Source organism: Jaculus jaculus, chromosome 1, assembly GCF_020740685.1.
Source record: "Jaculus jaculus isolate mJacJac1 chromosome 1, mJacJac1.mat.Y.cur, whole genome shotgun sequence".
Classification (NCBI taxonomy): domain Eukaryota; kingdom Metazoa; phylum Chordata; class Mammalia; order Rodentia; family Dipodidae; genus Jaculus; species Jaculus jaculus.
In genome coordinates this window covers 240,721,396-240,748,666 of record NC_059102.1, presented here as the reverse complement: position 1 = coordinate 240,748,666, position 27,271 = coordinate 240,721,396, and the positions used below count along the sequence as shown (strand labels likewise).

Here is a 27,271-nt window from a genome sequence, read left to right as displayed (position 1 = left end):
TGCCTTGGCATTACAGCTAAATCAAGGAACAGAGCAGGGGCTCAAGTTTTTTTTTTTTATTTTAATTATTTATTTGAGAGTGAAGAGAGAGAAAGAGGCAGATAGAGAGGGACAATGGGCGTGCCAGGGCGTCCAGCCACTGCAAACGAACTCCAGACGCGTGCGTCCCCTTGTGCATCTGGCTAACCTGGGTCTTGAGGAATCGAGCCTCGAACTGGGGTCCTTAGGCTTCATAGGCAAGCGCTTAGCTGCTAACCCATCTCTCCAGCCCAAGAATGAGGTTTTTTTTTTAAATAGCTTTGCGGGGCGTGGTGGCGCACGCCTGTGGTCCTGGCACTCGGGAGGCGGAGGTAGGAGGGTCGCCATAAGTACGAGGACACCTTCAGACTACATAGTGAATTCCAGGTCAACGTGGCCTAGAGTGAGACACTACCTCAAAAAAAAAAAAAAAAAAAAAAAAAAAAAAAAAAAAAAATAAAAGAAAAGAAAAAGAAAAAAGAAAAAAAAGAAATTAGTTTGCGGGGCTGGAAAGATGGCTCCGTGGTTACAAGCGCTTGCTTGCAAAAGCCCCACGGCCCAGATTTGATCCCCTGGTACCCACGCAAGCCATATGCACAAAGCGGCACAAGCATCTGGATTTCGTTTGCAGTGGCTAGAGGCTCTGGAGCTCCCATTCTCTCTCCTTGCAAATAATAAAATAAGACCTTATTTTTTGACCCTTTGGAGCAATATAGCATGTGCAGAGCCCGCAGAGCTGCACCTTGCCTGACGTGCAGGAGAGGGAATCGTGGGTAAGCACAGGCTCACAAAGGGCCACCACTGGCACCAACGAGAAGCTGCAGCAAAACGCACCAACTCGACCGCGAAGAATCACAGCTTCGCCGCTGCACAGTCACAGGGAAGTGGGAGGAGCCTGCGCAGCCGCAGAGCTGGTGGGTTCGCGCAGCCGCAGAACGAGCCGGCGGCCCCTGGGTCGTGCTGGATTTCGCGCTGGGCCGGAAGTGGCCGTGGCGGGCGGCGGCGTGTCCCGGTGCCCGCACCCCGGAGGCTCCCCTCTGACGCCGGCTTCGGGCGTCGGCCTGCCTCCCCTGAGCCGGCGCCATCATGCTGCTGCCCGTGTTCACCCTGAAACTGCGCCACAAAATCAGCCCCCGCATGGTGGCCGTAGGGCGCTACGACGGGATTCACCCGTGCCTGGCGGCCGCCACCCAAACGGGCAAGGTAACCGGTAGCTCCCGCGCGCACGGAGCGCGGCCCGAGGACTGCAGCTCCTCGCGGGCCTCGCCCGGCGACCCCGCCCCCTCCGTCCCCGCCCCCCCACCCAGCCCGGGTTGCCTGGCAACCGACCCGTGAGTCTCCATCCTATCAGTAATGGTGTTTCTCAGGAGTCTAGTAGTTTTTGAGTCGTTGACGATTTCTTCTTGTCACGTCCTTACTTCCGGACAGTGTTGGAATCGCTGGAAAGACCAGGAGTTTAGGGGAAGTGAAATCTCGAGGAGGGGCAGGGCTTGCCTAGGATTAGCACTAATAGCTGACTCCAGATTCCTGCCGGGAGCCTCTGCTTGTCCATGAAATTTGCTTTCACGCTGTCTCTTTACAGGGCAAGATTAAAAAACAAAAAAACAACAACAACAAAAAAAAAACTACAAACACCCTCCTAAATTAAATTCGTATTGCATTTGTGGATTTGTGGTCCTCATCGTCTTCAGGCCTTTCCCCATAACTTAAGTATTCACCAGGGCTTGCAATGTGCTAGATACTGTGTGAAATGTCAGACTCAATGAGATGAAAGAGGTGATCATTCAGGACTAGGGAGATAGCTCAATTGGTAAGGTGCCTGTCATGTAAACGTGAGGACCTGTGTTGGGATCCCAGCTCCCACGTAAAGGTAACATGTCTGCAATTCCAGTGCATTTCGTTAATTATCTCGGCATTAGTGTTACAAGACCAAGGGCAGTAGCATAGTGCAGAGGTGAAGACTGGAGACTCCTCAGGGCCTGCTGGCCTAGCTGATTCAGTGAGCTCCAGGCTCAGTGACTGACCCTGTCGCAAAACAGTATGGTGGAGGTGCTGGGAGTGGTGGTGCTCGCCTTTAATCTCAGCATTTAGGAGGCAGAGGTAGGAGGATTGCCTTCAGTTCAAGGCCACCCTGAGACTACAGAGTGAATTGTAGGTCAGCCTGGGCTAGAGTGAAAACCTACCTTGAAAAACAAACAAACAAACAAAAAATATATATATATATGTATATATGGTAGAGGGTTAGAGAGAGAGCTTAGCAGTTAAGGCACTTGCCTGCAAAGCCTAATGACCCAAGTTTGATTTCCCCAGTACCCCTGTAAAGCCAGATGTGGCGAGCCCCCTGTCCTGCAGGAGAAGAACAACCACCAGACGAAGATCCTTCTTGATCACACTTTATTGGAGAGCCTCTTGGTTAACAGGAAAGCTGATGGCTAGGGGCGTAGGAGTGTAGCTGCTTTTATAGGGCAGAATACTATGGGGCGCCTGCTGATTGGCTGCCATAGGCTCACCCGCCCACAGGAGCCACGGGATAGGCTTGGGACAAGGTGGGACAAGGTGCGTCAAGCGCATGCGCAACCTCAAGCGAGGTTGGCGCCAAGGCCCTGCCTAAATAAGGAATTGTTTACCTCAAGACTGGCAGGAAGCCAGCGCCAAGATGGGGTCTGCATTAGCTCCCTACAGCCAGATGCACAAAGTAGTACATGCATCTGGAGTTCGTTTACTGTGACTAGAGGCCCTGGGGTGCCCATATTCTCCCTCCCTCCCTCTCTTTCACTCTCTCTCCTTCCTTCCTTCCTTCCTTCCTTCCTTCCTTCCTTCCTTCCTTCCTTCCTTCCTCCCTCCCTCCCTCCCTCCCTCCCTCCCTCCCTCCCTCCCTCTTTTTGGTTTTTCGAGGTAGGGTCTCACTCTAGTCCAGGCTGACCTGGAGTTCACTATGTAGTCTCCGGGTGGCCTCAAACTCACCGAGATCCACCTACCTCTGCCTCCCAAGTGCTGGGATTAAAGGCATGCACCACCACACCCGGCTCTCCTTTCTGATGAGCATGGTGGCTCATACCTTTAATCCCAGCATTTGGGAGGTCGTGTTAGGAAGATCACTTAGTTTGAGGCCAGCTTGAGACTACATAGTGAATTCAGTTCAGCTTGGGTTAGAAGGAGACCCTACCTCAAAAAAAAAAAAAAAAACACCAAAAGATAAAATTTTTAAAAAAGGAAACCAGGTGTGGACCACTATGAGTTCGAGGCCACCCTGATATTACATAGTGAATTCTAGTTCAGTCTGGGTTAGAGCGAGACCCTACCTCAAAAAACAAAACAAACAAAAAGTTTTTGAAAAGGGAAAAGAAAAAAAAATGGGGGAGAGTGATGAAGGATGACACTTGACATCCACCTCTAGCCTCAACTTGCACAAGTGCACCCACATTTCACATATATATGAACGTGCATACACAGGCAGTAAAGATAGATCATTGAATATTCAGACTTACCGTGGACATTTATGTTATTTGTTGGAGAGTCATAGATAAAATTGAGGTCTCTAGAAAGCATATAATCTAGAAAGATCACAGACAAGGCAAATTAAGGCCACGTGATGGAGGCATGCCCAAAATATAAGGAGTACCATAACTTCAAATGACATAACTTATAGCAGGCACCAAGCTTTATTAAATTAATTATCTCAGTTTCATTGTTACAAGACCAATAGCAGTAGTATAATGTAGATGTGGTGGATTATGGTCATTGCCTTGGAGTTTCATGACGTTTTGTAATGTACATAGAACCATGGGTGAAGTGGGAAGTATGGGAAGTAGTCACTGATTGTTAGCTATTACTCACTTTGTTACTCCCACCTTACTGATTAAAAATAGTTCAAAGAGCTTCTAAAACCATTCAACTAGAAAGTTCTGGATAGGGAGCTTCATGTGGTGTCTCACACCTATAATCCTAGCACATAGGAAGCTGAGACAAGAGTATTGCCAAGAATTTGAGAGCAGCCTGGCCAGCATGAGCTACACAGTGAGACCCTGACAAAAAAAAAAAAAAAAAAAAGGGAGTGGTGGTGTTCTCCTTTAATTCCAGCACGCAGGAGTTAGAGGTAAGAGGATCACCTTGAGTTAGAGGCCAGCCTGAGACTACTTAGTGAATTCCAGGTCAGCTTGGACTAGAGTGTGACCCTATCACAAAAAAAAAAAAAAATAGGAATGGGGCTGGAGAGATGGCTTAGCGGTTAAGTGCTTGCCTGTGAAGCCTAAGGACCCCGGTTCGAGGCTCGATTCTCCAGGACCCATGTTAGCCAGATGCACAAGGGGGCGCACGCGTCTGGAGTTTGTTTGCAGTGGCTAGAAGCCCTGGTGCGCCCACTCTCCTCTCTCTCTGTCTCTGCCTCTTTCTCTCTGTCTGTCGCTCTCAAATAAATAAATTAAAAAAAAGGAATGGAAATGAAATTTGAGTGTGTGTGTATGTGTATGTATGTATATATGTGTAAGTATGTATATATGTATTTTTTTTAAATTTTTTATTTTTTTTATTTATTTATTTGAGAGTGACAGACGCAGAGAGAAAGACAGATAGAGAGAGAGAGAGAGAGAATGGGCGCACCAGGGCTTCCAGCCTCTGCAAACGAACTCCAGACGCATGCGCCCCCTTGTGCATCTGGCTAACGTGGGACCTGGGGAACCGAGCCTCGAACCGGGGTCCTTAGGCTTCACAGGCAAGCGCTTAACCGCTAAGCCATCTCTCCAGCCCATGTATTTTTTTAATTTTTTTGGTTTTTCGAGGTAGGGTCTCACTCTAGCCCAGGCTGACCTGGAACTTACTATGCAGTCTCAGGATGGCTCACACGACGATCCTCCTACCTTTGCCTCCCGAATGCTGAGATTAAAGGTGTGTGCCACTCCCAGCTGAGTGTGTATTTTTGACCCAGTGTGGATCTCATAGCTAGTATTTGTGTAATGACTCACAGTTTTCAGGTCTCTTCCATGAATGATATATGCTACTTCCTATAATATGCCGTGGTGTACATCTGTGAAAAGTAATGATTCATTTTCACAAAGTGATATAATAGAATAATGGGTACAAGGCCTGTTAAATGATGTTAGCTGTTAAGAGTTACTGACGGGGTGGAGAGATGCTTAGTGACTAAGGTCCTTATTGGCAAAGCCAAAGGACTGAGGTTTGATTCCTCAGGACTCACATAAGCCACATGCACAAGGTGGCACATGTGTCTGGAGTTCGATTGCAGTGGCTGAAGGCCCTGGCAAAATAATAATAATAATAATAATAATAATAATAATAATAATAATAAAAACAGACAAGCCAGAAGTAGTGGCATATGCTTGTTATCTGAGAAATCCAAGAGGCTTAGGCAGGAAGGTCACAAGTTTGATGTCAGTCTGGACTATATAGCTAGATCCTGTATCAAAACAAAAATAAAAATAAGCAACTGGGCATTATGGTACATGCCTTTAATCCCAGCACTTGGAAGTCCTTGGTAGGAGGATTGCTGTTGAGTTTGAGGGCACTCTGAGACTATGTGGTGAATTCCAGTTCAGCCTGGGCTAGAGCAAGACCCTACTTTGAAAAGCCAAAATAATGATGATAATCAAAATGGACAAAGGGCTAGTTATGTGTGGTGACTCATGCTTACAACCTCAGGGTACTGAGGTAGGAGGATCACCATGAGTTAGAGACTGGTATGGGCTGTGGAGCTAGCTCCACACCAGTCTGGGCTGGAGTGAGACCTTGCTTTAAAAAACAAAACAAAGCCAGGTGTGGTGGTACACAGCTTTAATCCCAGCACTCGGGAGGCAGAGGTAGGAGGATTTCTGTGAGTTTGAGGCCACCTAGAAACTACATAATGCATTCCAGGTCAGCCTGTGCTAGCATGAGACCCTACCTCAGGGAAAAAACAAAACAAAAAAAAACAAAAAAAAACCTGACAAATGCTAAAATACTCATACTCATAGACATAAAAATTCATATGCACATATAGGTGCACAGAAGCAATATACTGGGAATAGCTCACATTTGAGAGGATGTGCCACAGGTAACAGGATATGTACATAATATATGCATGCTTTATTAAAATAGAATAAATTATGTGATAAAAAGATATATGTGCTATAGATACATATATATTAACTATTATGTCTATCCATAGGAGAAAAGGGGATTGATAGAAGCTTGCTGTTTTAGACAGGGTTTTAAGTCTGGCCTTTGGTAAGAAGAAAACAGCTGGCAGATACATGGCCTAAGTGCCTTGTAAGTGGAGAGATCAGCAAGTTCGGAGGTCTTGAAATTATCCAGAATACAAGGAGGCTGTGGGGCTGGGATGAAATGGCGAAGGTCATGAGGTAGCTAGGGACCTTACAGGCTATATATATTTTTTCTTTTTTTTGGTGGTGCTTGGAATTGAATGAGGGCCTCATGCATGGCAAGTTGTACTTTACCACTGAGCTACAGTCTCAGCCCAAAGACCTTTCTTTTCTTTTTTTAAAATTTTATTTATTTGAGACAGAGAGAGAAAGGTTGGGGGGAGAGAGAGAATGGGTGTGCCAGGGCCTCTAGCCACTGCAAATGAACTCCAGATGCATGTACCACCTTGTACATCTGGCTTATGTGGGACCTAGAGAATCAAACCTGTGTCCTTAGTCTTCACAGGCAAGTGCCTTAGCTGCTAAGCCATCTCTTCAGCCCCCAAGACCTTTCTTTAAATATATTTTATTATTCATTTCCAAGCAGAATGGCTGGAGAGATGGCTCAGAGGTTAAGGTGCTTGCTTGCATTTTCAAGCAGAGAGAGAAAAAGAAAGAAAAAGAAAAAAGAGCATAATAGGGACTCTTGCCATTGTGAATGAACTCCAGGCACATGTTCCACTTTGTGTATCTGGCTTTACATGAGTACTAGGGAATCAAACCCAGGCTCTCAGGCTTTGCAAGCAAATGCCCTTACTGCTTAGCTATCTCCCCAGTCCCAAAGACCTTGGTTTTTATACTGAATGTGAAGGGAGGCCCTGTGGATGTTGATAAGTGAGTGATGGGATGTCTTAGATAACAGATAAGGTACTGGTTTATGGAACATATAGGAGTGGAAGCAGGGACTCAGGCAGAGGTTTCTTTGGAAGCCTGTGTGGTTCTGTGATTTGGAGTTTTTTTTCTTACTCAAATCTCTCTTCTCTCTCTCTCCTTATGTATGTGTGTCAGTGCCTAAGTGTGTATGCCACAGCAGACATGTGGACGTCAGAGGACAGCTCAGGTGTTGGTGCTCACCTTTAGCCGTGTCTGAGGCAGGGTTTCTGTTTACTGTTGCACATGCCAGGCTAGTTATGCTCCCATCTTGTTGGAGCAGTGAGATTAAACACCTATGTGGCTTTACCTGAATTCTGGGGATCTCAATGCTGATCCTCATACTTGTGCAGCAAGCACTTTACCTACTGAGCATCTCTAGCTGCCTTTTGGGGCAGGGAAGGCGGGAAAGGGTTGGAGACATACTGCAATTCCCCGTGATTGGAAACTTTGTGTTCAGAACTTAAAACAAATACAAAAGGAGGCAGAAGCTAGTCTGAGGCAAGCCAGTGTTACATAGAGACTGTCTCAAAGATACCAAAACAAATAAACAAAAAAACCACAAAAAGAAAAAAGAGAAAAAGAAAAATAAAAGAGGTTCTAACCTAGTTTTTTACCTTGTTACTTAAAAAACTCATAAGTTTGGGGGCTGGAAAGATGGCTCAGCAGTTAAAGAGCTTGTCTGCAAAACTGAACGACCCTGGGTTTGATTTCCCAGTACCCATCCATGTAAAGCCAGATGCACAAAGTGGTACATGTCTCTGGAGTTCATTTGTAGTTGCTAGATGCCCTGATATGCCAGTTTTTTTCTCTCTCTCTGCCTTTCTCTGTCTCTCTCCTCTGCTTATGAATGAATGAATGAATAAATAAATAAATAAATAAATAAATAAATAAAATGTTAAAAAAACTGATGTGATCACATTGCCTGACACTACCTGTACAAGACTATCATAATAGGAAGAAAAGATGTTGATATCAAAATAAAAGAGAGACTGATTGAGAGGGGGAGGGTGTATGATGGAGAGTGGAGTTTCAGGGAGAAAGTGGGGGGAAGGAGGGCATTACCATGGGATATTGTTTATAATCATGGAAGTTCTTAATAAAAAAAATTAAAGATGTGATCAGTTTTCTGATCGACATAACACATCCAGCTGGACATGGCAGCATGGCCTGTGCACTCGGGAGTTGGAGGCAGGGGTCACCTCATGTTTAAGGCTGACCTGTGGTATGTATATATATGTCCCTGTCTCAGAACAACAATAAAAATTCAGACATTTGGTCTGGGCCTGTTGGCACTGGATGTAATATCAGCTTCCTGGGTGGCTAAGGCAGAATGGTCGTACTAGTGTACACTATAAAAAAGTCTTCAGGGGCTGGAGGGATGGCTTAGCATTTAAGGTGCTTACCTGCAAAGCCAAAGGACCCAGGTTTAGTTCCCCAGGACCCATGTTAGCCATATGTACAAGGTTGCACATGTCTGGAGTTTGCAGTGGCTGGAGGCCCTGGCACGCCCATTCTCTCTCCCTCTTTCTCTGTCAAATAAATAAATTAATTAAAATATTCTTTAAAAAGTCTTCAACTTGTATGACATTTGTATTTATTTATTTTATTTTAATTTTTTTGTATGACGTATTTTAACACATTTACTAGTAGACTATTTTTTTTTTGTTGTTGTTGTTTTCAAGGTAGGGTCTCACTCTAGCACAGGCTGACCTGGAATTTCCTCTGTAGTCTCAGGGTGGCCTTGAACTCACAATGATCCTCCTACCTCTGCCTCCCAAGTGCTGGGATTAAAGGCGTGCAGCACCACACCTGGCTTCTAGTAGACTATTTTAAGGGTTAGAAAATAAAGTTATTAATGGCTTACATAAAAGATATTAATTTCAGGGCTTTAAAAATTTCATTTATTCCTAAAAAATGGGGCTGGAGAGATGGTTTAGTGATTAAGGTGCTTGCCTATGAAGCCTAAGGACCCAGGTTCAATTCTCCAGGTCCCACAAAAGCCAGATGTAATGATGATGTGCATCTGGAGTTCATTTGCAGTGGCTAGAGTCCCTGGCACACCCATTCTCCTTCTCCCTCTCTCTTTCCCTCGCTCTGTTTCTAATAAATAAAAAGAAATCTTTAAAAAAACAAAAAATAAAATGACTTACTTATATTGACATCTGTTAATAGTCCTCAGAGATGGCTTAGTGGTTAAGGTGCTTGCTTACAAACCTAAAGGACCCAGGTTTGGTCCCCCAGGACCCACATAAGTCAGATGCATTAGGTGGCACATGTCTGGAGTTCTTTTGCAGTAGCTGGAAGCCCTAGAGTGCTCATTCTCTCTCTCTTTCTCTCCCTCACTTACTTTCAAATAAATAAAATAAAAATTAAAAATGTAAAATATTAATTTGGCATTTTGGCATTTTAAGAGGTTTTTATAAATTTTTCTTTTAGGTTTTTATTCATAATCCTCACACACGAAGCCAGGATGTCAGTGCATCAAGAGTCTTCCAGAGCCCTCTGGAGTCTGATGTGTCTCTCCTGAACATTAACCAGACAGTCAGCTGCTTGACTTCAGGAGTACTGAACCCTGAACTTGGCTATGATGTGCTTTTAGTGGGAACACAGACAAATCTTTTAGCTTATAATGTCTACAATAATTCAGATTTGTTCTACAGAGAGGTAAGTATACCCCCTTTTAGCCATAAATTTCTCATTACCCATTCCTACTTAAAAATATTTTATTTATTTATTTGAAAGAGAAAAAAAGGGGAGAGTGCACTTTTTTTTGGTTTTTGTTTTTTTTTGGTTAGACAAGATATTTTTTGTTTTGTTGTGTTTTTTGGTGTTTCGAGGTAGGGTCTCACTTTGGCTCAGGCTGACCTGGAATTCACTATGTAGTCTCAGGGTGGCCTTGAACTCTTGGCTATCCTCCTACCTCTGCCTCCTGAGTGCTGGGATTAAAGGCGTGTGCCACCACGCCCGGCTACAAGATGTTTTTTGTTTAATCTGTTATTGCCGGGGATTGAACCCACGGCCTTGGGCATCTACACAGGCAAATGCTCTTCCACTGAGCTACATCCCTAACCCTTGTCCACTGTTTTTTTTAAAATATGTATTACTTATATATTTGTTTGAGAAAAAGAGGCAGATAGAGTTAATGGGTGCACCAGGGCCTCCAGCCACTGAAAATGAACTTCAAATACATGTGCCACTTTTTGCATCTGGTTTATGTGGGTCCTTGTCTCCTTTGGCCTTGCAGGCAAGTGCCTTAACCACTAATCCATCTTTCTAGTCCTCCACTGTTTTTTATGTTTTTGTTTTTTTTTTTTTCTGAGGTAGGGTCTTGCCCTAGCTCAGGCTGACCTGGAATTCACTATGTAGTCTTGGGGTCATGGCAATCCTCCTACTTCTGCCTTCCAAGTGCTAAGTTTAAAGGCATGCACCTCCACGCCTGGCTGTTTTGTTTTTTTTTAATGTTGGAAAGAGATCACACATTTGAGGGTGGGAAGATTGCTCAGTGGTTAAAGGTGCTTGCTTGCAAAGCCTGCCAGCCTAGGTTCAAACCAGATGCATAAGGTGGTACATCTGGAGTTGGTTTGTGGAAGATAGAAGCCCTGATCTGCCCAATCTCTCCCCTCACAAATAAATAGATTAAAAAAAATTAAAGAGATCACACATTTATTTTGATTTGTTTTTATATGGTTATTACAGTATAGTTAGGCACTATGGAGTTTACATTGGCATGTTTTGTTCACTTGGAAGTTGCTTGGCCATGGCTGGTAATCATTTTTGAAGTCCTGCTTATCTCTAGCAGATAGATCTGTGTCAAGATCTATTGAGAGCAGCTGGGGAGCCAGGCAAACAGTTCTCGTGGCCTTTTACTGCAGTGCAGCAGTTTGTTGGCAGCCCTTACCATAGCCTGCCATCTACATGCAATTGCAGCTTTACTGCTTGAGCCATCCATGTTTGTGATAACAAAGGTAGGGAACAAAAAGAGAGAAAATACCTGTAGTGAAATAGCTTTGATTTATTCATCCAGATTTTTGCTGTTTTGAGACAGGGTCTCTGTGTTGTCCAGATAACTCCAGATTATTTTTCTAAGTATATGTGAGTTTACCAAGTGGAATCATACTACATACATACACAGAGACTTTCTTATTCTTTTTTTTTGTTGTGTGTATGTGTGTGTTCAAGGTAGGGTCTCACTCTAGCTCAGGCTGACTTGTAATTCACTATGTAATCCCATGGTGGCCTTGAACTCATGGTGATCCTCCTACCTCTGTCTCCCAAGTTCTGGGAATAAAGTCATGTGCCACCATGCCTGGCTCCCTTTTCTTACTCTTTTAACAGGTTTTAAAAATGTAATTCACATATTATACACTTAACTTAAAGTGTCCTACTAATTGGCTTTGAGTTTTTCAGAGCTTTGGCACAATTATTGAAAACAGTTTTAAACATTTTTTTTTCACATTCCAAACAAACCCTATACCTGTGAATCCCTCTTTTATTTTTTTCTTTCTCTTTCTCGCTTTAGCCCAGGCTGACCTGGAATTCACTATGTAGTCTCAGGGTGGCCTTGAACTCATGGTGATCCTCCTGAGTGCTGGAATTAAAGGCGAGTGCTGCCATGCCCAGTGCTCTTTTCTTTTATGTGTAATCCATTACCTTTTGTATTTCTCAGTTATTTATTTAGTTTATAGCCATTCTTTAAAAATATTTATTTATTTGCAAGTAGAGAGAGAGAGGCAGAGAGACAGAGATAAAAAAGAATGAGAAGCCAGGCATGGGGGTGCATGCCTTTAATCCCGGCACTCAGGAGGCAGAGGTTAGGAGTATTATCATGAGTTTGAGGCCACCCTGAGACTACATAGTGAATTCCAGGTCAGCCTGGGCTAGAGCGAGACCCCACCTCAAAAAAGAGAGAGAGAGAGAGAGAAGGAGCCGGGCATGGTGGCACACACCTTTAATCATAGCACTTGGAAGGCGGAGGTAGGAGGACACTGAGTTTGAGGCCAGCCTGAGATGACATAATGAATTCCAGGTCAGCCTAGGCTAGAGTGAGACTCTACCTTGGAAAACAAACAAACAACAACAACAAAAACAACAAAAAAGGATGAGAGAAGGAATGGTCAGGCCAGGGCCTCCTGCTACTGCAAATGAACTCCAGATACATACGCTACTTTGTGCATTTGGCTTTACATAGGTATTAGAAATTCAAACACAGGATGTTAGGCTCTGCAAAGAGGTGCTTTTAACTGCTGAGCTATCTCTCCAGCCCCAATCTTTTCTTTATGTGTTTTTATGACTTATAATATATAATTCCTTCATACTCATATTTTTTCTTGTATAGCCAAGCTTTTCTTTTAAGTCTTCTTACTTAAAGATTATAGAAATCTGGGGGGGGGGGCGCGGAAATTACCCCTTCCCACCTTCTCATGGGCAGGAGCTCATACTCTCCCCTCCTTCCTTTTCTTAATCTAATAAAGTCTTTCTAAACTTTTAAAATGATTATACACATCTGTGTATGGTGTTACAGGCCTGTAATCTCAGCTGTCAGGAAGTTGAGACAGAAGGATCACCAGCCTGGGCAACATGAAATTTCAGGTCAGCTAGGGCTGGATAGTAAGATCTTATCTCAGAAGTTAATAAATAGCTAGGCATGGTGGCCTAAGTATATAATCCCGGCATTCTGGAGACTGAGGCAGGCAGCATGAATCTGAGGCCAGCCTGGTCTACTTAGTGAATCAGGGACAGCCTGGGATAAAGAGTGAGATCCTGTCCCAAAAAGCTCAGGCATAGTATTAATACCAACACTTGGTAAACTGAGGTAAGAGGATTGCCAGTAGTTTGATGTCACCCTGGGACTACAGAGTGAATTCCAGGACTCAGTCTGGGCTGGAGTGAAATCCTACCTTGAAAAAAATGATCAAAACCCCCTCAAAACTTGAGTGTGGTGGTACATGCCTTTAATCCCAACACTCAGGAGGCAAAGGTAAGAGGATTTAGTGAGTTTGAGGCCACCCTGAGACTTATTAGGGAATTTCAGGTCAGGGTGGACTTGAATGAGACCCTACCTCAAACAACAGGCAAGCAAAAAATTATTCACAGCTGGGTGTGGTGGTGCATGCCTATAATCCCAGGACTCAAGAGGCAGAGGTAGGAGGATTGTCTTGAGTTCGAGGCCACCCTGAGACTATATAGTGAATTCCAGGTTAGCCTGGGCTAGAGTGAGATCCTACCTCAAAAAAAAAAAAAAAATTGTAGTAAGAGAACTGGGTAATATTGTTTAAAAAAGACTTTTATTATTGTATATATGTAAGTCCAATGATTGAGATGGGGAGGTAATATGATGGAGAATGAAATTTCAAAGGGGAAGGTGTGGGGGGAGGGAGGGACGGTATTACCATGGGATATTTTTTATAATCATGGAAAATGTTAATAAAAATTGTGAAAATAAAAATAAAAATAAAATTGAAAAAAAGACTTTTATTTAAAATAGTTAAAATAAATTTCAAAATGTAGGTGTTTAAAGGCATACATCTGGATTCACTATGTATGCCCTCTAAGTTGGCATTCCTGTGGATTATCAAAACTGCATGTTATATCAACTTAACATGAATGCCAGAGCATTGAGTGGTCCCCGATCTCGCCCATCCCTACCAGGGTCACAGTGTGGTCCTCTCAGAAGACAGATGGTGGGAGAAATACCTGAGTATCTAGATAAACTGCAGATATACGTGACCTTCAGTGTGCTTGCATACCCATGTACCTGTGATCATGTGTCTTTTTTTGTCTTCCTCTTAGGTAGCAGATGGTGCAAATACCATTGTGCTGGGGACATTGGGCGACATTGCCCCTCCTCTTGCAATTATTGGTGGAAACTGTGCCTTGCAGGGTTTTGATCATGAAGGGAATGATCTCTTTTGGACGGTAGGAAGACTACACATTTTGTACTATTAAACATTTTTACTTTGAATTTTCTTTAGAAAGTATTGAATCATTGTTTGCTTAAATAATATAAGAACACTAATATTCATAATTGTGTACATTAGGAAAACTGTGAATGATATTGGTGATTTGTATAATCCTCTCCATAATGATGCTAGTACATTTGGATTCAATGAAAAGGGTTGCATATTAATGATTTGGAGTTTCATCTTCAGGTTACTGGAGATAATGTTCATTCTTTGGCCTTGTGTGACTTTGATGGTGATGGAAAGAAAGAGGTATGTAGGGAAAGAGATGTTTCTGGTATGTGCTGTTGAATACATTTTCCCATGACCATAAAAATATTGAGAGAAGCATTAATTTTGAGGTGGACTACCTCCCCTTTCCTTTCTCCCCTTCCCTTTCTCTCCTTCCTCCCTCTCTGAGTCAGGGTCTCCTTGTGTAACTCAGGCTGGCTTCAAACTCATATACAGCTCAGGCTGACCTTAAGCTTACTGTATTCTTGCCTCAGCCTCCTAAGTGCTAGGATTACAACCGTGTTCCACCATGCCTGGCCCTTATGTCCCCTGTCTTGAACAATAAATCACTGGTATTTGTCTGAGACACCGTGCAGTTCAAAGACACAGGAGAGGGGAGAGAAGGCAGAATAGTTGGTGTCATCTTCATAACTTATTCCTTCTGATGCTTTGAAACCTTATTGTAAGTACTTTTCAATTTTGGCTAACTTTTTTAGGAATCTAAAAGTTTTAGTGATTGTCTTTTAGCTTTTGAGATTATTAGAATAATTATTAGATGCATATAAGATTGCTCTGCAAGTTCACTCCTTGAGCAGTCAGTTGCATGAGCAGTGCAATGTTGAGCTTAACTTAGCATACACTCTTGTCCATGGATACTGAACTCTGGAGTTTGAAATGACTTCCAATAGCAGCAGAAGAGGATTCAGATGTAGTGAAGGACTGTCTGGTGCATTGTATGCATGGTAGGATCAGATCTGTAGAGCCACTCTTTTCTTCCCTTGGGACTTCCTTGAGCATTGGATTCCTAGAGAACTGGAATTCTTGGGTGGCGGTAGTAGCGTAGTATTGTTCAATTTTTTGTTTGGTTTATAGAATCTTAAAATTTTTTGTTTTGTTTTGTTTTGTTTGAGGTAAGGAAGGTCTTGCTGTAGCCCCGGGTGATCTCAAATTCACTAGTCTCAGGCTGGCCTCGAAGTCACAGCAATCCTCCTACCTCTGCCTCTCAAGTGCTAGGATTAAAGACATGCACCACCACATGTGGCTAAAACTTATTTTTAATTAATTATTTAAAGTATTTTATTTACTTACTTGCAAGGAGAGAAAGGAGACAAAGAGAGAGAGAGAGAGAGAGGGAGGGAGAAAATGTGTGCATCAGGGCTTCCAGCCACTGCAAACAAACTCCAGATGCGTGCACCACTTTTGTTTGTCCAGCTTTATATGGGTACTGGGGAATAGAACACTGGACATTTAGGCATTGCAGGCAAGCGACTTAACCACTGAGCCATATCTCTCTTGCCCTATGTTTTTAATTTTTTTTAATTTTTTTTATTTTTATTTATTTATTTGAGAGCAACAGACACAGAGAGAAAGACAGGTAGAGGGAGAGAGAGAGAATGGGCACACCAGGGCTTCCAGCCTCTGCAAACGAACTCCAGACGCGTGCGCCCCCTTGTGCATCTGGCTAACGTGGGACCTGGGGAACCGAGCCTCGAACCGGGGTCCTTAGGCTTCACAGGCAAGCGCTTAACCGCTAAGCCATCTCTCCAGCCCTAATTTTTATTTTTATTAACAACTTCCATGATTGTAAACAATATCCCATGGTAATGCCCTCCATCCCCCCACTTTCCTTTGAAACTCCACTCCCCATCATATCCCCCCCCAACCAGTCTCTCTTATTTTGATGTCATGATCTTTTCCTCCTATTATGATGCTCTTGTGTAGTGTCAGGCACTGTGAAGTCATGGATATCCAGGTCATTTTGTGTCTGGAGGAGCATGTTATAAGGAGTCCTACCCTTCCTTTGGCTCTTACATTCTTTCCACCACCCCTTCTGCAATGGACCCTGAGCCTTGGAAAGTGTGATAGAGATATTTCAGTGCTGAGCACTCCTCTGTCACTTCTTCTCAGCACCATGATGCCTTCTGAGTCATCCCGAGGTCACTGCCATCTGAAAAGAGAAGGTTCTCTACCAAAAGTGAGAGTAGCATTAATATATGGGTATGAACATTAAGAGAAGTGCTTACTGGGCAGTTTGATGAGCATAGTATATACATTAGCCAGACAGCAGCAGATGTTACATCCCTAGGGCTCATGACTACCCCAGTTTTAGGTTTTCAGTATCAGGGATGGATTCCCTCCCATGGAGTGGTCTAACCCTATTTTTTAAAAAAAAACATTTTTGGGCTGGAGAGATGGCTTAGTGGTTAAGCGCTTGCCTGTGAAGCCTAAGGACCCCGGTTCGAGGCTCGGTTCCCCAGGTCCCACGTTAGCCAGATGCACAAGGGGGTGCACGCGTCTGGAGTTCGTTTGCAGTGGCTGGAAGCCCTGGCGCGCCCATTCTCTCTCTCTCCCTCTATCTGTCTTTCTCTCTGTGTCTGTTGCTCTCAAATAAATGAATAAAAAATTTAAAAAAAAAGAAATACATTTATTAAAAAAAACATTTTTTATTATTTATTAGAGAAAGAGGCAGATGAGAGGAAAAATGGGTTGTGCCAGGGCCTCTAGCCACTGCGAATGAACTCCACACACATACATCTGGCTAACTTGGGTACTGGTGAATTGAATCTGGATCCTTAGGCTTCATAGGCAAATGTCTTAACCACTAAGCTATCTCTCCAGCTCCCCCCACTTTTTTTTTTTCTAGATAGGGTTTCACTCTGGTCCAGGCTGACCTGGAATTCACAATGTAATCTCAGGGTGGCCTCTAACTCCCAGCAAACTTCCTACCTTTTCCTCCCGAGTGCTGGGATTAAAGGTATGCCCCACCATACCCAGTTTGTTTTTGTTTTTATGAGGCAGGTTCTCACTCTGGTCTTAGAAACTCATGACAATCCTCCTACCTCAGTCTCCCCAGTGCTGAGCTTAAAGGTGTGTTCCATCATGCTTGGCTTGTTTATAGAATTTAAAAAAATTTTTTTGTTTATTTTTATTTATTTATTTGAGAGTGACAGACAGAGAGAGAAAGAGGCAGAGAGAGAGAGAATGTGCACACCAGGGCCTCCAGCCACTGCAAATGAACTCCAGACGCATGCATGCCTTGTGCATCTGGTTAACGTGGGTCCTGGGGAATTGAGCCTCAAACCAGGGTCCTTAGGCTTCACAGGCAAGCGTTTAACCGCTAAGCCATCTCTCCAGCCCATTTATAGAATCTTTTAAGCTATGATTTTTCTTCTTTTCTTCAGCTTCTTGTTGGATCTGAGGATTTCGACATCCGAGTTTTTAAAGAAGATGAGATTGTGGCAGAAATGACAGAAACAGAGGTAGGAGGTCCTGCTTGAACATTATGTAACCTTGGGCAAGAGAGAGCATGAGCACATTCAGACGCAGTATAAATGAGAACGCGGGCATCTTCTCAAAGCCCAGTTTGTTTTATAGTCATGCTACATACTTTTCATGTTCTCACATTTGTTATTTTTATTGTGTTTTTGTCTACATGTGTGGTGTATTCAAGTGATTTTGCAGCATGTACTTCCCCTCCTGAGCCATGTCTCTAGCTCCCGGAAGTATTGTAAAAAATATATATAGTTTTTAATATATATATATTTTTATATTTTTTGTTCATTTTTTATTTATTTATTTGAGAGCAACAGACACAGAGAGAAAGACAGATAGAAGCAGAGAGAGAGAATGGGCGCGCCAGGGCTTCCAGCCACTGCAAATGAAATCCAGATGCGTGCGCCCCCTTGTGCATCTGGCTAACGTGGGACCTGGGGAACAGAGCCTCGAACCAGGGTCCATAGGCTTCACAGGCAAGCGCTTAACCTCTAAGCCATCTGTCCAGCCCAATATATATATATTTTTGAGGTAGGGTCTCACTCTAGCTCAGGCTGACCTGGAATTCACTGTGTAGTCTCAGAGTGTCCTCAAACTCATGGCAATCCTCCTACCTCTGCCTCCCAAGTGCTGGGATTAAAGGTGTGCACCACCACACCCAGATTTTATATCTAATTAAAAAATTTTTTTCAATTAAGTTGAGAGGGAGAGAAAGATGCAGAAAAAGAGAGGCAGATAGAGAGAGAATGGGCACGCCAGGGCCTCCAGCCATTGCAAATGAACTCCAGATATGTGTGACACCTTGTGCATCTGGTTTATGTGGTTCTGGGGAATCGAACCTAGGTTCTTTGGCTTTGCAGGCAAGCACCTTAACTGTAAGCCATCTCTCCAGCCCCCGTGGGAGTGCTTTTAAATCTAGTTATAGTACAGTTATAGGAAGATGCTGCATGACTTTCTTGCAGAGTATTTCTATTCATCCCGGATAGAGAGGAAGGCAACAGACCAAATAAATGGTCCTACCTAAGTCTAGCTTGGTGAACTGATGAGTTTAATTGGGATTCCATCTTATTATTACTGTTTTTTTTTAAATTTTTATTAGCATTTTCCATGATTATAAAAAAAAAAATCCCATGGTAATTCCCCCCCCCCCCCCACTTTCCACTTTGAAATTCCATTCTCCATCATATTACCTCCCCATCACAATCATTGTACTTACATATATTCAATATCAACCTATTAAGTACCCTCCCTTATTATTACTTTTAATATTAATATTTAAAAAAAAAGTTTTTTTTTTATTTGAGAGAGAAAGAAGCAGATAGAGAATGGGTGTGCCAGGGCCTCTAGCCACTGTAAAAACAAACTCCAGATGCATGCACCACATTGCGCATCTGGCTTTATGTGGATACTGGGGAATTGAACCCGGGTCCTTAGGCTTCAGGCAAGTGCCTTAACCACTAAACCATCTCTCCAGCCCAATATTAATATTTTTATTTACTTATTTGAGAGCAAGAGGCAGACAGTGAGAGTGAGTATTGGTGTGCCAGGGCCTCCTAACATTGCAAATGAAATCCAGGTGCATGTGCCACTTTGTGCATCTGGCTTTATGTAGGTACTAAAGAATTGGACCCCAGCTGTTGGGCTTTGCAAATAAGTTCCCTTAATGGTTGAGCCATCTCTCTAGCCCCTAAATTGGGGTGTCTTTCTTTCTTTCTTTTTTTAAATTTATGAGAGAGCAAGAGAGAAAGAGGTATTCCAGGGCCTCTACAATAGAACTCCAGACATGTGCGCCACCTTGTGTGCATGGATGACTTTGTGCATGTGTCACTTTGTGCATCTGGCTTACGTGGGATCTGGGGAGTCAAACATTGGTCTTTAGGCTTCACAGGTAAGTCCCTTAACCACTGAGCCATTTCTTCAGCCCCTAATTGGGGTTCCTTAACAGGAGCATAGGTGAGGAATTACCAGATTAAGAGCAATTTACTAGCACTTATTCCACTGATGAAGTAGCCCCTCCTGGCAGAAATTGTCAATTGCTTCACTTCCTGGAGGGGGTAGTGCCTCATACACCTTGTGAGCTTCCTGAGTCCTGCCTACCAGCCTTCCATGAGGTAATGTTAGGCTTATGTTGTTAATCACAGCTGCTGTGATTTCAAGATGACAATAGCCACGGCATTCCTTGAGGACAGAGTTCCTCAACACAGATCAGGCAGATTTATAAGGCTGTAATTCACATTGAGTCTTAATGACTTAATGTTTTTAATGTATTATTTTGCAGGTAATCACCTCTCTGTGTCCCATGTACGGCAGTCGATTTGGTTATGCCCTTTCCAATGGCACAGTTGGAGTTTATGACAAAACAGCAAGATACTGGAGAATTAAAGTTAGTATAATTCAGCCTTTCATATTTAGAGGCTTTATACTTTCAATGTTGAGGGACTTCTGTACTAACTATTGGAATTCTTTTTCAGTCCAAAAATCATGCCATGAGCATTCATGCTTTTGACCTAAACTCTGATGGAGTGTGTGAACTGATAACTGGGTGGTCTAATGGGAAGGTAAGGTTTTTTATTTTTTTTGGTTTTTTTTTGAGGTAGGGTTTCACTCTAGTCCAGGCTGACCTGGGATTCACTATGTAGTCTCAGGATGGCCTTGAACTCATGAGGATCCTCCTACCTTTGCTTCCCAAGTGCTGGTATTAAAGGTGTGCACCACCATGCCCAGCTCTGGAAGGTAAGTTTTAAGTAGTCACGTTCATGTATAATTGAAAGTAACATTGTTTATGTTATTGGCTGATTGACTTAGAATATAAACCTGAATATGTAGGCTTTGTTTTTGGATTTAACCTGTTTTTCCACAATATTACTTACTAAAATTACTATGTACACTAGAGGAGTGTATTCTTTAGCCTTGGAATCCCTGCTTGGTAGAAAATCTCCAGGCCAATTCTTACTGAATCTCTTCTATGGAGGCATAAAAACCCACCAGTCATCTTGATCGTAGGTGTAGGCTGGTAAAAAAAACAAGAATTTTAATAACTGAGTAATGAGCTTTCTGAATAGCTCTTTTAAAATAAATCTTGAAAAAAATCATGTTGGCCTATTGTTTTCCCACCTATTATTTTAAAGTAAAATTCTTTTGTTTTTTTTTCCTTTTTAAACTTCAAATCAGCATTTCTGACTAAGTAGCTTCTCCATCTCCATGGATACCAGTTGTGTGGGCCATGCTTCTCTGTCAGTGATGGACTGCTTTTCTACAGGGGATCAGCTAACTCCTGCCTTTTCTTTGCCTTTCTGTACCTCTAGTCTTTTGTGTTATAGAAAAAGTAGATTCCTCTCTCTCTCTCAAATAAATAAAAATAAAATATTTATTTTTTAATAATTTTTTAAATTTATTTTTGTTTATTTTTATTTATTTGTTTGAGATCAACAGACAGAGAAAGAGGCAAAGAGAGAGAGAGAGAGAAAGAGAATGGGTGTGCCAGGGCCTCCAGCCACTGCAAACAAACTCCAGACGCATGTGCTCCCTTGTACATCTGGCTAATGTGGGTCCTGGGGAATTGAGCCTCAAACTGGGGTCCTTAGGCTTTACAGGCAAGCACTTAACCGCTAAGCCATCTCTTCAGCCCAATAAAATATTTTTTTAGAAAAAGGCTTAGTGGTTAAGGCGCTTGCCTGCAAAGCCAGAGGACCCAGGTTCGACTACCCAGGACCCACGTAAGCTAGATGCACAAGGGGGCGAATGCATCTGGAGTTTGTTTGCAGTGGTTGGAGGCCCTGACATGCCTATTCTCTCTGTCTCTACCTGCCTACTTCTGTTTCTCTCTCTCTCAAATAAATAAATAAATAAAATATATATTTAAAAAAGGAAAAGAAAAGCAGATTCCAAGAAGTTGTTAGGTTGGTTCCTGCTTGTGTGGGCATTAAACATTGGAAGAGAAGATGATCTCCTTGTTGCTTACTAAGAAATTTGAAGCTGGGCATGGTGGCACATGCCTTTAATCCCATCATTTGGGAGACAGAGGTAGGAGGATTACCCTGAGGTTGAGGCTGCCCTGAGACTACATAGTGAATTCCAGGTCAGCCTACCTTGCAAAACAAAAACAAAACAAAACAAAAAAACCAAGGGGGGGGGAACTCTACCCCCCTAATAATAATAACTTGGAGATTAGAATTATAGCATTGAAGACAAACAATCAGAACATAGCAATGGGCAGTATTTTGAGGAATATAAATTATTATGATTCAAAAAGTAAAAAGCTGTATGAATGGAGGTTGTCAACAAAAAATTAAAAAATGGGGCCTGGTCTCTTATTAGGGGGTTTGTAAAGTCACCTTGTCCTAGTCTGGGTGATATTAGGTTTGATGATTTGGTTAAAGTGGTGCTAATGAGGTTCCTTCCCTTTGTAACCAGCAAGTAACTTGTGGAGAGACATATTGTCATACTAATATCCACCTCATTAAACTTTCATCCACAAAAAAAAAAAAAAAAAAAAGGGGGGGGCCTGGAAAGGTGGTTCAGCAGTTAAATGTGCTTGCTTGCAAAGCCTAACAACCTGGGTTTGATACCCCAGTACCCATGTAAATCCAGATGCACAAAGTGTTTTATGTATCAGGAGTTCCTATGCAGTGGCAGGAGGCCCAAGCATGCCCGTATTCTCCAACTCTGTCTGCCTCTTTCTCTCTGTATCTCAAATAAATAAAATGTATTTTTTAAAGTTAAAAAAATTTAGAAAACTCTTAGACTTGATAAGTTATTACAAGTTACCACCAGGGGTTGGGGAGATGGCTCAGTGGTTAAAGGCACTTGCTTACAAAGCGTGCTGGGCCAGGTTTGATTTCCTAGTACCCATTTAAATCCAAATTCACAAAATGGGGCATGCATCTGGAGTTTGTTTGCAGGTGCAAGAGGCCATGAAGTACCCATATACTCTCTCTTCCTCTCTTTTAGATAAATAAATAAATACTTTAAAAAAAAGTTACCACCAAGACCTGGACTTGGTGTTACGTACCTATAATCTCAGCACTTGAGGGATGAAGGTAGAAGGATCTTGATTTGAGGCCAGGCTGGGCTACAGAATTGAGACCCAGTTTAAAAAAAAAAAAAAAAAAAAACCCTTTAAATATGACTCTGAACTTAGAGTTTTGTAGCTAAATGTTTTTAAAAAATTAAGGCTTTTAAATTATATAATCTATTCTGTAACATAAAGAGATAAGAAAATTATGCAATCATTACATAAATGAAAAATCTGATTATTTATACTTAACAGAGATAGGAAAATGTATAACACTAATCTGTAAATTTTGACATAAAGGTCCTAAATAAATGTTCCTAGTCAGTTCACTTGGTCTTTAGTTGTTTACATGTTGAATTGGAGGGCCATTTATTCCAGAATGCTCACAGAAATGTAAGTTTGCAGTCCCCTTTTCTCGCCTCGCCTCCCCTCCCCTCCCCTCTCCTTTCCCTTGTGTTTGCTAGGCTTCCACTGGAAAGAAACAAGGTAAGCTCAGCCCGTGTTAGAGGGTTGTGCTAATGTGCTAAGAACTCAGATAAAACCTAGATATTCCTACTTTAGAAGTCACATCTTGAGGTTTACATGATGTTTTTATTAATCACATGACTGAGTTACTGAGTGGGATGTACTCCAGAGAAAGGGTAGGCTGTGGCCTGTTACTATGTATTTTGGTTGTAGATGTTCATGAAAACATGAATAGTGACTGTCATTGTTATTGAAATGGTTTTCCAACCAGATTTTCTGTAGCTAGCCTTTGTTGATAATACCTGTGTCCTTGCTTGGAACAAAGTCATTCACTAACCGTCTGTTATTGTTCAGCCACTGTATGTACTGTGCTATCTCTCCAGCCCCTGAATAGTTTTTATATGTAAGAGTGAAAAGGTTATGTGGTAGAAGATCGGATTAATTTGGTGGTATTTAAATGTTAAGTATAAAAATATTTCATACATTTACAAATCATACTTTTTTGATGCTCTCATTTAACAAAAATGTTTTTTTAATTTATTTGAAAAAGAGAGAGAGAGAGAGAGGGCATGCCAGGGCCTCTAGCTACTGTAAACAAACTCCAGACACCTGTGTCACTTTGTGCATCTGGCTTTATATGGGTCCTGGGGAATTGAACCTAGGTTCTTTGGCTTTAGTAGCAAGTACCTTAAATTCTAAGCCATCTTTTCAGTCCCTTTTTGGTTTTTGGGACTTGCTGTAGCCCATGTTGACCTGCAGTCCACTATGTAGTCTCAGGTTGACCTTGAACTCATAGCAGTCCTCCTACTTTAGCCTCCCTAGTGCTGGGATTAAATGTGTGTACTACCACGCCCAGCCACAAATCACAATTGTTTAATTTTTTATTGACAATATCCATGCATATAGACAATATACCATGATTATAATCCCCTCCCACCATCTTCCCTTCCTAAATCCTTCCACTCCTTCTTCTTTCCAACTAGTCTCTTTTCTTGTTTTGGTTTTTTGAGGTAGGGTCACATTTGCCCAGGCTGACCTGTACTGGAATTAACTATGTAGTGTCAGGCTGGCATAGCACTTCTCCTACTTTGACCTCCCAAGTACTGGGATTAAAGGTGTGTACCACCTCACCCAGACCTCTTCTATTTATTTATTTTTTTGAGGTAGTATCTCACTCTAGCTCAGGTTGACCTGGAATTCACTACTATGTAGTCTCAGGGTGGCCTCAAACTCATGATGATCCTCCTACCTCTGCAAGGATTAAAGGCATGTGCCACAATGCCTGGCTCCCTCTTCTATTTTGATGTCACCATTTTTTTTTTCTCTTTTATGCAGGTCTTGTGTTAGTAGTGTTGGTCACTCTGAGGTAATGAATGCCATGACCACTTTGTATCTGGAAGACAGTATTGTAAGCACTTTTCTTCTTTTGGCTACTATACTATTTCTGCTGCCTCTTCTGCAGTGGCCTCTGAGCCTGGAAGGGTATGATAGAGATGCCTTACTTAGTACTGAACACTCCACTGTCACTTCTCAGCACGTTGATTAGCTTTGAGTCACCCCAGTGGCCCCTGCCATCTGAAAAGAGAAGCTTCTCTAACCAAAAGTGAGAATAGCGTAAATATAAATATTTAGAGGGCAGTTTTGTGGGCATAATATATCCATTTAGTCAGGCAACAGTAGTATTTTCCCTCCTAGGGCTTATGATCTCATCAGACACAGGCTTTTGATAAGGTTTTCAGTACCAGGTATGAATTCCCTCCTGTGGAACAGGTCTTAAATCCAGTCAGAGAGTAGTTGGTTTCTCCCTTAACAGGCATGCCACCATTGCACCACTCAGCACTTTTGGCCTGGCTGGACAGCCATAAAACTTGTAGAGTCCACTGCTGGTTAAGACCATTGATGACTTTTCCATCTCAAAAAGCTTCATAGCTCTTTCTAGCATCAGGATAACTAGACAACTGGGAGGAAGCTTCCAACTCAGCTCCAGCTTTATTTCTCAGTGACCTTCAGCCTAAGCTTGTGCAGTCTTCAGCAGTAAGGTCTTACCTTCTAGTTCTGGTGGGCAACCAAGAGCCTTAGCAATAGCCTGTAATGCCTTGGGTACTTTAGGGGCCTGCCTGACCAACAACTCATGGGAAGGTATCCCAACCCTGGCACTGAAATTTTTTTTTTTTTGCTTGTTTTTATTTATTTATTTGAGAGAAACAGACAGAGAAAGAGGCAGAGACGGGGCGGGGGGGGTGGGGAGGAATGAATGGGCGCGCCAGGGCCTCCAGCCACTGCAAACAAACTCCGTATGTGTGCACCCCTTTGTGCATCTGGCTAATGTGGGTCTGTTGGACTAAATGCATTGCATCATGGATGGTTAACAATTCATAGGGACCAGGGATGGAATGTAGTGGTTTGATTCAGGTGTCCCCCATAAACTTAGGTGTTCTGAATGCTAGTTTCTCAGCTGATGGAGATTTGGGAATTAATGCCTCTTGGAGGCAGTGTATTTTTGGGGGTGGGCTTATGAGTATTGTAGCCAGTTTCCCCCAGTGTTTGGCACACTCTACTGTTGCTATTGTCCACCTTATATTGGCCAAGAGGTGATGTCCACCCTCTGCTCATGTCATCATTTTCTTAAGTTTGATCTCTTCATAGTGTCCTGAATGTCTTGAAATTCCCATTCATACCTTCTTATCTTTCTCTTTATTAGGCTAGTTTAGATCTGCGACCTTGATTCAAGCTTAGTTACTCTGTCTTCTCCTTGATACATTCTTTTTTTTTTGTTTGTTTTGTTTTTGTTTTTTCGAGGTAGGGTCTCACTCTAGTCCAGGCTAGAACTCACTATGTAGTCTCAGGATGGCCTTGAACTCATGGCAATCCTCCCACCTCTGACTCCCAAGTGCTGGGATTAAAGGCGTGAGTTACCACGCCCTACTGGTATTAAAAAATATTTTTTTATTTACTTGTAAGGATAGAGAGAAAGAGAGATAATGAATGAATGAATGAATGGGTACATCAGGGCTTCTTGCCACTGCAAATGAACTTCTTGCATTTGGCTTTATGCAGGTATGGGAAATTAAACCCATGACATGAGGGTTTGCAAACAAGTGCCTTTAACATCTAAGTCATCTCTCCAGCCCCAGATTGGTATTTCTTCAGTATTTCTATTTACTTACCCACTTACTCATATCTTGTGTTGAGGTCCATGTTTTGTTAAGTTGGTTTTGTGTGTTCTCCTTGGGGAGATTGTTTTCTTCTTCTTTTTAAAGATTTCATTTTTATTTATTTATTTGAAACAGAGAGAGAGAATGGATGTGCCAAGGCTTTTAGTCACTGCAAACGAACTCTAGACACATGCACCACCATGTGCATCTAGCTTACCTGGGACCTGGAGAATCGAACCTGGGTCCTTAGGCTTCCCAGGCATGCACCATAACTGTTAAGCCATTTCTCCAGCCCTGTTTTCTTTGATTTCCTCTCTGATTTCTCTGAGCCTATTCATAACACTCTCTTGAATTTTGTTCCTTCTTTCCTTCCTTTCTTTTTTTTTTTTTCCGAGGTAGTGTCTCACTTTGGCCCAGGCTGACCAGGAATTTACTATGAAGTCTCAAGGTGACCTCAAAGTCACAGTGATCCTCCTACCTTTGCATCCTGAGTGCTGGGATTAAAGGTGTGCGCCATGATGCCCTGCTTTTTCCTTTGAATTTTCTATCTGGAATTTCATCTGATTCATTCTCACTGGAGGTCATTACTGTTTGGTTTATAACCTTTGGAGGAATTATGTTGTCTTGATCTTTTGTGTTTCTTGTATTACTGAGTAGAGAGTTTTTGCATCTTAAGTTATTTCAGTGCTTAGGTTTTCTAGTTATACGCTATGTTCTTAGATTTGTAGATCAGAAGTTACATCTTCAGGATAGGAGCTCAAGGTGCCAAATATGACTGCTATTGTCACTCCCAGAGAAATGGCAGAAGTGATCCAAGCTGCTGAATGTGCCTGCTGTGCAGACATCCTCATAGCAGCTTAACAACAGTGTTCTTTCGACTTCAGTAATGCTGGTGGTTAGTGAAGAGGGCTGGTATAACATCTGGTAGAGTTTTGGTTACTTAGAACTGGGAACAGTGAGGGAGAGTTAGTGTGATGACTAGTATTAACTTTGATAAAAGAGGGAGGTGGTTCAGGTATCCGGAAGAGTCATAGAGAGGTTCCAGTAGTAGAATTCCAACACACGTAAAATCCAGTTGAGCAGCATAAAAGCACAAAAGTAGCTTGAAAT

General features: G+C 42.4%; 1 protein-coding gene across 2 annotated transcripts in view; it reads left to right on the top strand.

The window, feature by feature from the left end:
• Positions 1 to 1,036: 1,036 nt before the first annotated feature.
• The window catches only part of Bbs2 (Bardet-Biedl syndrome 2), a 49,406-nt gene continuing 23,171 nt past the window's right edge, over positions 1,037 to 27,271 (top strand). The window contains exons 1-7 of one of the 2 annotated variants that reach the window (XM_045142082.1): positions 1,037 to 1,221; positions 9,522 to 9,749; positions 13,875 to 14,000; positions 14,234 to 14,296; positions 17,437 to 17,514; positions 19,806 to 19,910; positions 19,999 to 20,085. In XM_045142082.1, the coding sequence (XP_044998017.1) occupies positions 1,105 to 1,221; positions 9,522 to 9,749; positions 13,875 to 14,000; positions 14,234 to 14,296; positions 17,437 to 17,514; positions 19,806 to 19,910; positions 19,999 to 20,085 (804 nt within the window). In that variant the 5' untranslated portion in view covers positions 1,037 to 1,104. The remainder of the gene's footprint in view (positions 1,222 to 9,521; positions 9,750 to 13,874; positions 14,001 to 14,233; positions 14,297 to 17,436; positions 17,515 to 19,805; positions 19,911 to 19,998; positions 20,086 to 27,271) is intronic. The other variant, XM_045142083.1, reaches the window with a different exon arrangement.